The sequence below is a fragment of the Oncorhynchus masou genome, chromosome 5, assembly GCF_036934945.1.
Source record: "Oncorhynchus masou masou isolate Uvic2021 chromosome 5, UVic_Omas_1.1, whole genome shotgun sequence".
NCBI classification, from domain to species: domain Eukaryota; kingdom Metazoa; phylum Chordata; class Actinopteri; order Salmoniformes; family Salmonidae; genus Oncorhynchus; species Oncorhynchus masou.
This window is the reverse complement of record NC_088216.1, coordinates 17,779,659-17,792,673: the sequence shown is the minus strand read 5'-3', so window position 1 is coordinate 17,792,673 and position 13,015 is coordinate 17,779,659. Positions and strand designations below refer to the sequence as shown.

The 13,015-nt window shown below is 43.2% G+C and overlaps 1 protein-coding gene and 1 non-coding gene across 2 annotated transcripts in view; both read right to left on the bottom strand.

The window, feature by feature from the left end:
- mxi1 (max interactor 1, dimerization protein) overlaps positions 1-12,532 on the bottom strand; it is a 37,394-nt gene extending 24,862 nt beyond the window's left edge. The window contains 3 exon segments of the mRNA XM_064962004.1: positions 4,248-4,277; positions 9,382-9,487; positions 12,170-12,532. Coding sequence (XP_064818076.1) covers positions 4,248-4,277; positions 9,382-9,487; positions 12,170-12,404 — 371 coding nt within the window. The 5' untranslated portion in view covers positions 12,405-12,532.
- trnav-uac (transfer RNA valine (anticodon UAC)) lies at positions 7,462-7,537 on the bottom strand. Its single transcript has one exon. It is a non-coding gene; the product is annotated as a tRNA-Val (tRNA).
- Positions 12,533-13,015: the final 483 nt, after the last annotated feature.

Sequence of the window (13,015 nt, the reverse complement as noted above, 5' to 3'; positions counted from 1 at the left end):
CAGACAGACAGACGCAATGGGGAAAAGATGAGTGCAAAGGGACAACCCTGAACTCCTATGGAGGCCCTGACCACTTCAAGAATCAATGGGTAGTGGGTAATTGGGTAGTGGGTAATTGGGTAGTGGGTAATTGAAATGGCAATTGAACTGCAGTAAATATTGCAGATTGTACCCTTAATATACCACAAACATCTGTTTGCTGAAAGGCGTGTAAGAGAGAGTCTGTTTGCACAAGCCGTTGTCATAAAGCGTAGAGGGTAAAAACTAAATATCATTTCATCAGCGCCACCCAACCACCAGCACCAATATCATTTAGGGAGTTTTTATTATTGTCTGGTGTATTATTGGCCTAATACACAATATGAAATGAATAGGGAGGGGTGAGAGAGACGGCATCTCTAGATTTATGTCCCAGAGTAAAAGCCTGGCCCTCTTGATTACCCATAAACAGAGACATCATTAAACAACATGGCCAGGTGAACACACAGCTGGTTCAATAGGGACTACTGTCATTGAATCCCTCACTAGCAGCATGTATACCGTACATACAATAATTAGCCTAGCATCACGCATAGCAAACAAGCTAATGGTAGGGTTTAGTGAGTAGAATACTAACTGGTGCATTAGGGGCTGGGCTATTTGGTAAGCAAAATGCTAACTGACATACTACTCTTGCAAGGAAGCACCCCACAAAGAAACAATCAAATGGTATAATTAAGCAATTAGGCCTGAGGCGGTGTGGTATATGGACAATACAGCCCTTAGTCGTGGCACACCTGAGATGCCTTATTGCTACTATAAACTGGTTACCAATGGAATTAGAACAGCAAAAACTAAGTTAGGATCACCACTTTATTTTAAGAATGTGAAATGTAAGAATAATAGTAGAGAGAATGATTTATTTCAGCTTTTATTTCTTTCAACACATTCCCAGTGGGTCAGAAGTTTACATACACTCAATCAGTATTTGGTAGCATTGCCTTTAAATTGTTTAACTTAGGTCAAACGTTTTGGGTAGCCTTCCACAAGCTTCCCACAATAAGTTGGGTGAATTTTGGCCCATTCCTCCTGACAGAGCTGGTGTAACTGAGTCAGGTTTGTAGGCCTCCTTGCTCGCACACGCGCTTTCAGTTCTGCCCAAAAATGTTCTATAGGATTGAGTTCAGGGCTTTGTGATGGCCACTCCAATACCTTGACTTTGCTGTCCTTAAACCATTTGGCCACAACTTTGGAAGTATGCTTGGGGTCATTGTCCATTTGGAAGACCCATTTGCAACCAAGCTTTAACTTCCTGACTGATGTCTTAAGATGTTGCTTCAATATATCCACATCATTTTCTTCCCTCATAATGCTATCTATTTTGTGAAGTGCTCCAGTCCCTCCTGCAGCAAAGCACCCCCACAACATGATGCTGCCACCGCCATGCTTCACAGTTGGGATGGTGTTCTTTGGCTTGCAAGTGGCTTCTTCCTTGGTGAGCGGCCTTTCAGGTTATGTCAATATAGGACTTGTTTTACTGTGGATATAGATACTTTTGTACCTGTTTCCTCCAGCATCTTCACAAGGTCCTTTGCTGCTGTTCTGGGATTGATTTGCACTTTTCACACCAAAGTACATTCATCTCTAGGAGACAGAACGCGTCTCCTTCCTGAGCGGTATACTGGCTGCGTGTTCCCAGGGTGTTTATACTTGCGTACTATTGTTTGTAGAGATGAACTTGTGTCATGTTCAAAGTAGATGTCCTAACCGACTTGCCAAAACTATAGTTTGTTAACAAAAATTTGTGGAGTTGTTGAAAAACGAGTGTAAATAACTCCAACCTAAGAGTATGTAAACTTCCGACTTCAAATGTACCTCGGCTTTCAGCAAATCAGTACTCAGGGCTCAAACCACCCAGTTTATAAATTGTCTTAGGTATTATTTGTTTTGTGTAATGTTAACTGACGTTTTGGGAAGCACCCAGCATACCCTAACAAACCAGCTAAACCAACCAGTTTAAACTCGGGCTCTAATGCAGTAGTCTATAATTTCACGTCTGCATGTATGAGCGAAACTGGTTTATAAGAGGCCGCTAAATAATCAAAGAAGGTGAAACCGAGGCGTTATCTAGTCTGGTGGCGGTGGAGGCTGTTGCTACAGTATGTGAGCATCTGGAATGTGGTTTCTGGGTTTCAGGTCCCTTTCATCTCCTACCCTGTCATCTCTGTCTGCCGCACGGCTCTCTCACTACAGGGTTATCACCTCACGGATCTGCTGCGGTAGCAAGAAGAATGGAATGGAACTAGTCCGTTTGATAAACTTGACAAAATGGAACTGGTGAGTGTTCCATGCCAGAATCCAGAGTGCAGCGCGGCTGGCTTGGACAATTCACTGCCAAACGGGCTTATTAGGCCCGTGACATATAAAGTACGTTAAATTTGCTTACAGCATGCAAATATAGGGATTAGAAGTTATATTCAGAGTTTTTCATGTTTTTTCTTAAAGGGCCGGTTTACGATTGCTCCATGAATGAAACTAATTTCTCTCATTTAATATTGATTTGTTTTAGGCTTAATCTACCCTGCAACAACACCACTCACTGTGGCCTAGGTCTGAATGTCATGTGGTAGGTTGAAGACCTTGCCAACAGCAACTAGCAGATGCACTTGGCTGCTACAGTGCTGTTTTAGCATACTGCACTGAGCAGGGGATGTTCCAAACCAGCTAGGCAAGCACATCACTTAGTTACACCGGTAAAAGCCTACAGATGTAGGAGCTTAATTTGATCACCCTGTCGTAGGAGATCTTCCCTTTTGTATTTATTTTTATTTATTTATTTACTCGTAGTGTATTTGAGGTTTAAAAAGGCTTCTGAAGTTTGTAATTTCCACTTTGACATTTCAGACTTGATTTCCCTTACAAAAACATCCATTAATTATAATCCACATATTCATTCACATTTTCAGTTGCTGCAGGATTATTTTCCTGCTGTAGCGAACTGGCTCAAATGAAGATCCTACATCTGTACGTCTCCTCATCACTTATCTCGGCCACAACCCACACAGAGCCACACGCTGCATCAGCACTGACAATGCAAAGCCATGTGGGCACTATCTGCCAGAACCAGTCTCTGTGGCAGGATGGTAGGATGGCATGGTATCACAAGAACACAGGACAGTCATGAGATGATATGACATCATAACCATGTCTGTTTAACTAGTTAGTTGGTCATCCAACACATCTCCTCTCCCAATGTCCCTGTCATTTAGAAAAGTCACAAAATAAATAAGGAGGTGGTATGTAATTAAATGGATTGCTTGTGGCTACATTATGAGATGAGTGGGCTTGATTTTACTAGAAATCCTCCGCAGCCTCGCCTCGTATTATTGATGGTTTCCAGGTGAACCCTTCCAGACCTTCCTCTCCTGCCAGGCGATTGATGAAGCCTAAACCCTCCAAAGTGGGCGGCTGAACTCCAAATCTGATAAGGGCTTCTAAGGATCCACTGTGTTCTGTCTGTACAAAGCAACCATGAAACCCCGGGTGTGTCTGAAATGGCACCCTATTTACTCAGCAGTGCACTAGTTTTGACAAGGGACTAAATTGTACCATATTCCCTATATAGTGCCCTATGGGGCCGGATGAAAAGTATTACACTTTATAGGGAATAGGGTGCCATTTGAGACGCTGAAAATGCCTCTGGTTTCAGGCCCAGTCTGCTGTGCTTGCACCCTACCCTGCCCTGCCTAGCTGTAACTGTGTAACTCAAAGCCCTTAGCAATGGCCCCATTGCATAACCCAATGTACTGTAGAGTAGTGAACCCAATGTACTGTACAGTGGAGACTCAACATAGAGAGAGGAGGGAGAGAAGAGAGGGGGCAGAGAGAGAGAGGGGGCAGAGAGAGAGAGGGGAGGGAGGGCAGAAGAGAGAGGGCATAGAGATTGAGAGAGAGAAAGGGCAGAGATAGAGACAACACAGAGAGAGAGAGAGAGAGAGCAGAGAGAGAGAGAGAGAGAGAGAGGGCGGAGTATAGGAGAGAGGAAGGGAATGTCCTTAGATTAAGAGGAACTAGGGCAAATCTTACTGTTGGTTTTAATAACCTGTTGCTGGGTAAAGTTGCCTGGTGGAAAGCTCCAAACTGGCAAGCTAAGAGCAAGTGCTCTTTCAGTGCAATTTGAGGAGCTAGTTGGACTTTTCAGTATAGATTTGGACAAGTTTACTTTTTGTTTTAAGTCTAATAAGTATGAAAATGAAAGACCAACTCACCTGTTCTTCTCCAACTCATTATGTGTAGACCTGCAAACAGAAAAACAAGAAAGGAACTTGTTAACCAAGGAACCAACACATCGCAAAGACCTGTGACATTTCAACACATCCAATAATTAAACAAGCTTCAATTCAAAGGTCAATTGGCCTCTATTTTAACAAACAGCCACAAATTCAGTTGAGGGCGACAGTGTATTGGTGGCATACTGCACTTACTTTGACTTGGTCTGATTAGAATGAATTGGACTGATCAATTAATCCCAATTGAGAAGTACTGTACAAACCAACAACAACACACACACGGGCCAGCTGGACTGTGATGTACCATACCAAGACCGTGCCTGAGAGTCAGTGTGCACTATGAACTGTGCGTTTGGTCGATACGCCCGGCCAGGCTTAAGTCCCATACAAAGGGCCTGTATCGTCACACACTTCAACCTCCTCTTCCTCCAACAGTGCATAGTCCATGTAGCCCCATGTATATGGCTGCCTGAGTGTGGCGTGTGTGTGTGTCAGTCCAGGCCTCAGACTCAGTGCTGTGTTAATAATGCAAAGTGATTCAGCTGGTCCCCTAAGAGCCTCTTTGTATGGCAACACATTGAAGATAATCAGGCCCTCCTGCCTTGGCCTAAATGGCCTGCCTGCCCGCCCAGTGTGTGTGTGTGTATGAGAGTGTGTGTCTTTTTAAACAAACTCCTCCTCAGCTCCTCAACCCACTCGCCGCAGGGAGGAACCATTTATTGGTTCCCAGGTCATATAGACACTTCTCTTTATTGGAGAGGGACTATTACAGTCGCAACATTTTCACACGCAAAAAAATGGCCTCTGTCTGCAGTGGCTGACCTGATTGGATAGCTGACTGTCCTGCTACAGGGAACAAGGGACGAGTGCGGAAGAGAGGAAGGAGAAAGACAGAATGGGAGGAAAAAAGACACTGCCAGGTTACAAGGGATTCTGGGAGTTGGCGCCTCTTCAGAGCGACTCCAAATCCTTTTTTTTAATGTTTAATTATTGATGTAAATAAAAAAGACCATATGTCTCCATTAGAATACATTACCACCGCTGCTGCTCTTGTGCTTATTGTGTATGCAAGACTGGGTTAACAACTGAACCGTGACAGTCATTTCTCATTAACAGGGTCTCGGGACCAGGGAAGCCGGACTCTGCTAAGCCTGCCATCATTGCCGAGCAAGACCAAGATGCAACCAAGTTCCTGTGCTAACTTTAAATAATTATGTACAAAAACGTCATCCTCACCCAAAACATTTTGCATCTCTGTGGTATAAATAAACAGCAGTGCTGGGCTCTGCGTGTTAGGCTACACACAACATACACCCACCACACACACAAGCGTATCTCGATGAATCCAAAACGTTTTTATCTATAGAGCCTATAGTCCACCAGCCAGCCAGGAGCCAGACTCCATGTATTTGTGTAAATACCACAACATTTACAGCTCAGCTCATAAACTGTACAAAGCCGTCTCGTATACAACGTTAAAACTTTATGCCCTTGCCAGTTTATTTCCCACCATGTAAAAAAAATGATGGAGAGCTATTAAAGGGGTGCAGACAAACTGTGTCTGTTGCTATTGAGTTGTTCTAATGGCGGCTGACGACCAACAGTCTGAATCAGTGACATCCCCGGCCCGCCACGCACCAACCAGCCCGCCACGCACCAACCAGCCCGCCACGCACCAACCAGCCCGCCACGCACCAACCAGCCCGCCACGCACCAACCAGCCCGCCACGCACCAACCAGCCCGCCACGCACCAACCAGCCCGCCACGCACCAACCAGCCTGCCACGCACCAACCAGCCCGCCACGCACCAACGGAGGGTCCACCAGACATGACCTAGATCAATACACAACACAGTATCATTTCCACGATGGTGAGCATCAGACTCCTCTTCCACTGTTGCTGTTAGCCTAGGCTACTGTTAGCCAACACAAAACGAGTTCGGGAAACGCTGCACCAGCCTACACAGTAGACAATAGTGTATAATCACCCTCTACAGTAGGTTACAGGACACATCAAATCAGCTATCAGAGAGCGATCAGAATGTCTGTAGCTATAACTCAACAGATACGGATGACTTGAATGGAGGAACCCTGCAAGATGAGATAAACATGTTCCTGCTGTATAGGGCGAAAGAGGGACAGAGAGAGTGAGATAAGCCCATCACCTATAAGCCTCAACATGCTACAAATGAGGAGGCCTTACCTGGCCACACACACACCGGAGCCAATCTGATCACTATCGTCGCCATGCATAACTAGGCTACACTATAGCTGTGAGTCAAATGTTGGTTCCTGTTTTTCATTCCTCTCACGTTTAAGATGAAAAGGGCTCTCAGTCTCTCAGTAGGATTGAATCATGGCTGGCTGTCCATGATGGATGTATAAGATGGATGTATAAGTAGAGGACAATAGTCGGTCCATGTTCTTAACCCGAAAACACCACCTTACGCTATTATAGTCTATACAGTCTCTAGTCTTCAATGCATTTTCCTCTGAAAGAGCATTACGCGCAGTAGTATCAATCTCGTCTAAGGCTCTTTGTAGAATGTCATTTTTCAAATAGATTGGCCATTAAAGTGCAGGCTAACGTTTATACATTAGATTAAACTGCATATACATTTAAGTTATAATCAGAATACACATATAAATGGGGGGGTCATAAAGCCACATCGACATTCTTTTAAAAGGTTCTATGTATTCACCTTGCTCGTGCCTGCATACAACACCAGCCTGCCTACATATAACACCAACCTGGCTACATACAACACCAGCCTGCCTACATATAACACCAGCCTGGCTACATATAACACCAACCTGGCTACATATAACACCAACCTGGCCATATATAACACCAACCTGGCTACATATAGCACAAGCCTGCCTACAAACAACACCAGCCTGCCTACATACAACACCAACCTGGCTACATACAACACCAGCCTGCCTACATATAACACAACCCTGCCTACATATAACACCAACCTGCCCATATATAACACCAACCTGGCTACATATAACACCAGCCTGCCTACATACAACACCAGCCTGCCTACATATAACACCAACCTGCCTACATATAACACCAACCTGGCTACATACAATAATAATAATAATAATAATATATCCCATTTAGCAGACGCTTTTGTCCAAAGCGACTTACAAGTCGGCTGGGGCCACTACTTTTGCATATGGGTGGCCCCAGCGGGAATCGAACCCACGACGCTTGGCGTTGTAAGCGCCATGCTCTACCGACTGAGCCACACAGGACCCACATACATAGGACCTACATACAACACCAGCCTGCCTACATATAACACCAGCCTGCCTACATACAACACCAGCCTGGCTACATATAACACCAACCTGGCTACATACAACACCAGCCTGCCTACATATAACACCAACCTGCCCATATATAACACCAACCCGGCTACATATAACACCAGCCTGCCTACATACAACACCAGCCTGCCTACATACAACACCAGCCTGGCTACATATAACACCAGCCTGCCTACATATAACACCAGCCTGCCTACATACAACACCAGCCTGCCTACATACAACACCAGCCTGCCTACATACAACACCAGCCTGGCTACATATAACACCAGCCTGCCTACATATAACACCAGCCTGCCTACATACAACACCAGCCTGGCTACATATAACACCAGTCTGCCTACATATAACACCAACCTGGCTACATACAACACCAGCCTGCCTACATATAACACCAACCTGCCCATATATAACACCAACCTGGCTACATATAACACCAGCCTGCCTACATACAACACCAGCCTGCCTACATACAACACCAGCCTGGCTACATACAACACCAGCCTGGCTACATATAACACCAGCCTGCCTACATATAACACCAACCTGCCTACATACAATACCAGCCTGCCTACATATAACACCAACCTGGCTACATATAACACCAACCTGGCTACATACAACACCAACCTGGCTACATACAACACCAACCTGGCTACATACAACACCAACCTGGCTACATACAACACCAACCTGGCTACATACAACACCAGCCTGCCTGCATACAACACCAGCTTGCCTGCATACAACACCAGCCTGCCTACATACAACACCAGCCTGCCTACATACAACACCAGCCTGCCTACATACAGCACCAGTCTGCCTACATACAACACCAGCCTGCCTACATACAACACCAGCCTGCCTGCATACAACACCAACCTGCCTACATACAACACCAACCTGCCTACATACAACACCAGCCTGCCTGCATACAACACCAACCTGGCTACATACAACACAAGCCTGCCTGCATACAACACCAACCTGCCTACATACAACACCAGCCTGCCTACATACAACACCAACCTGCCTACATATAACACCAGCAGCAAATAGGAGCTTTTTCCCTTCAAGGTTGGGGACAAAAGTAACCAAATATTATAGCTTGGGAAGAGTATAGCAACATATAGAATTAACTCATGTTTCAACACTGTAAAATGGCAAACAGTTGTAAGACTGTAATAACGACTATATTATAACCAAGTATGATTTGTTTTGTACATAAAATAATTTTAAACCCTGTGGTGTTCATCTGTTTTTCCATCTCCATTTTTCTCCCAGTCCCTAACCTCCATCAGTTTGACAATCAGCTGATGATAGCAGCTCGATCTGCTAGTGCTACCCCATGCCCCAAGCAAAGAGTGCTCTAACATTCACTCTCTGTAGGCTACACGGTCTTTATTCCACGTGTATATTTTATGCTTGGACAATTTCTCTGAATATATGTTAACTCCCGCTTATAACATGCCACGATGTTCTATAAGCGAGCTTACATGCTGCGACAGAGGGCAGAAGTAGGTTAAGACACTCAAGTGGTGTTGTGGCAACCACATCTAGGCTTGTTTTACCAGCTGTTAGGCTACAACGTTGCACTGACAGTCGAGTAATATCACATTATGGCAGCATTATTATCGGTCATTCAGCTTATTATTGAGAAAGTCAACTGAATGACAGTTAATTTATTTGTTTAGATCAACATACATAACCAGGAAAATAACACATTGGCATCGCATGCTTGAAGCTATTGACCAACAAACGTTTTTCTTACCTGTTATGGTTATTGTGGAACTTCTTGTTTCGAAATTTATTTTGCCTCTGGTAGTTCGTGTTCTGAATTGACGACGGAAACGTCGATGCATATCCGTGTTCACACTCTGTTGAAATAAAATTGTGGTTAGGGCGAGTTGGACCGTCCCCCACCACATGCAACATTTTGTAAACAATGGAAAAATATATACAATGTTGGTGCTAGGTCATCTGAATATATGGGGCAACTCATGCCACCCACATATCTACCGTTAACGGAATGAATCGTTTGTTTTTCGGGGATGACGCTTGAAAACAGCATCAACACACACACAGAACACTCACATAGCCTAGCTACATTTGTCTGTGGTGTATTTTAAAGTTGTCGAACATGACAAGCAAATGATTTACAACTCTGAAACGACACAAATTAACCTACATAATCAAATTAAACTAATCTAACCACAAATGTGTAACGTGTTTTTATTTTGCATACCTTTCTCCCTTCTATCAAGATATTCTGCCGCTTCCAATAACCTCTGGATGTTCATCAACTGCACTGCCGTCATTCTGCTGGAGCTAGCGAATGTTAGCGAAACCTTTCTACAACTTGTTATACTATTTCAAAGACAGGTACTATTGCGGTTCAAGATCCAAATCGGAATAATTGGTCCTCGTTGAGTATAACACAAAACGTTACTTCATGAATGTCTTCGTCTTGTTAGCTATTTTGTTTGCTGGCTCTGTAATTAAAAGCGCTGTCGAAAAATATCTGCCCAGCTTTAATATGCAACACAGGTAGCTAAGCAGCCTAGTGATTCAGGTTTTCAGCCGTTTCAAAAATCGAAAAACGAGTGTGGCAAAGTATTCAAATTATTCATGAAAAACAGTTACAAATGGTATAAAATGAATAGAAACTACATCAAATGTCCAACCAAAGCCTGAAAAGTCCCTGCTGCTGCCTGTGTTCAGTCCTCCCAGTTTGTTTACCCAGCTCCACAGCTGAGGGGCGGAGACCTAGCACAAGCTGGGGGCTGGTCTCGACGCAAAGCTTTATGGGATATATAGTCTTTATTCTACAGATCAATTCAAGGGGCTTCATTGGCATGGGAAACGTGTTAACATTGCCAAAGCAAGTGAGGTAGATAATATACAAAAGTGAAATAAACAATAAAAATTAACAGTAAACAATACACATACAGAAGTTTCAAAACAATAAAGACATTACAAATGTCATATTATATATATATATATATATATATATACACAGTGTTGTAACAATGTACAAATGGTTAAATTACACAATATCTCTACGCTGATCTCCACACTGAATATATGACCCTTATGCTATGGCTGCTATGAAACTTTGCAAGGTGGTTCGGTCCACGTACAACGTTTCATGTTATTGAAATAATTACTTTTAATTGGAAATTTAAAGGAAAGAGATAAATTATATGAATAAGCCATATTCTAATAGCCTGATACTCATATGTTATTAAGTTGTTATAAGATGTTATTAGCTGGTCTATAATGGGTTTAAAAGCAGGAATGGGTTACTGATCACTCCAGACCAAATACATCAAACATGAATATTGTCCACTGGACTGCAGGTCTGTATGCTATTCTCGATGATCATATCTCTTCTCGCATTAATTTCTGGCAAAAAAAGACTGCAAGTCCCATGAATCAACACCAGAGTGGGGGTGTACCAGCCGACTGAAGCCAGGCCCAGCAACAAATTACATCACCGCAAAGGAGACGCTCGATTGGTGATACCTTGTGACAGGCATCTCGTGCGAACTTGCACTTGACCAATCACAAAGTGGTTTCGCGCCATGTGGAAAACCCGCAGGTATCAGGAAGCAACAACAATCGGGAAGGAAAAAGAGGAGATGAAAGTGTTGCACGAAAGATCTCATTATTTGTTAGATAATAAGAGAATAGTAATCCATGTTGTGTAACTTTGAAACTTAATTATTATATTACACTTTTTACAATAACCTGATACATAAATAGTGTACAAAATAAAGTATTTTTTATTTTAAAAATCGAATAATGTAGGCAAGCATCTAATCAACAAAATCATCTTGAGATTGAGATTTACAGATTGTGAAACTATTGCACAATGAACATAAATATAAAGCAATACAACTGAAACCAGGTGCTCTAGGCTAGCGTCAAAATAGTGAGAAAAGGCATCCTATTTGAAACATGTGCAAACATCGAACAATAGGCCTATCTCTCCCCCCTAACAATCGAGCTGTTTAGGCTACAGAGAAGGATGCGGGGCACTATGACGTCACCTAAAAATGAGTTGGAGGGCGCTGCGATGCTGTGGTCAGATATATCTAATCTCAAAGTAGTGGCCAATGCAATGTTCTGTGCACCCACACCCCCAAACCATTGTGGGGTTTAATCAATCTCGGCTTTGTCAGTGGCCTGGCCTATATGGTGAAATAGGCCTATGTGGTGAAATAGGAATTTAGGCTAAATTATGAAATTGTTACAGTGAGCAGGTGCAAAGCAAATGATGCTTTTTAGGGGTAGAAAAACGTACAATCAACAAAATAAATATATCTTAATCATATCAGAAATCTAGGCTACAGGGAAAGTAATAGATCATGTATTACATTCAGAATATTAGGCTATTAGTGCGGTGCAATATCAGCGCGAGTGCATAATAATGCATGAGAATAATAAGTAGATCAGTTGAATGAACTCAGCCCTTTGTTGTCTCGCGTCTGTTGACAATGAAACTCTTGTTTCCCTGAATACTACTGGGGGGAAACCGTTACACAAAATAAACTTACTTCCATCCTTCCTCTCGGCGTTCTCGATAAAACTTGCTGCTTCCAGCAAAACTTGAACGTTTTTCAGAAAAGTATCAATCTGGCTCAATGGAGAAGAAGCGCAGTCTCTGGAGTTGAATACGTCATTGATAGAGCATCTAGACATATCAAAATCTTGCCGATCCATAGACGTTTCGGAGTCCAAAAACACATATTCGCTCTTCAACTCTCTTTTCTGCCTATCACTTCTGGCCATTTTCGTTCACTTGGACTGCTTTGCCGGCTACTTTTCCAGGAGGAAAATAAACTGAAAGGCAGCTAGCAGTAGAGGCTCCTTTGCTTCTTGGTGGTGATAGGGCTTTTATGAATGCAGGTTACAATGCACGAAACAGTGCTTGGAGGATTGTGGCGCATGGGGCACACCGAGAGCCTGCATCTGCCTGATTAACGCCGCATGGTCCTAGCGCCGGCACTTCAAGGTATGTTCCTGCCGACGGTTGTCTCTACGTCTCTTTGCCCCCCAGATTTTGTAGACTACAGACAATATTACTCCAATATTTCTTTATGATAGCAACAGAATGAAAACTATTAGAGTTGGTGGATAAGGTGGCTGTAAGCACTGTATGTAATACGATTATATTTTGGTGTTCCTTTTGACTCATGTAGGCTGTTTTGTTCACATCACTAAGGTAATGTGAATGAAGGATTACTTTAATATTATCAGCAATTGGGAGTATAGGTCACACACACCCATTCATTTAGTCTACATTCAGACTATTGTTGTCTTTCTGGACCAGGTCCAGGTGTGTGCAACATGTCGACTGAAAAGGTTTGGCATGGGTCCTCAGATCCTCAAAATGTGCTACA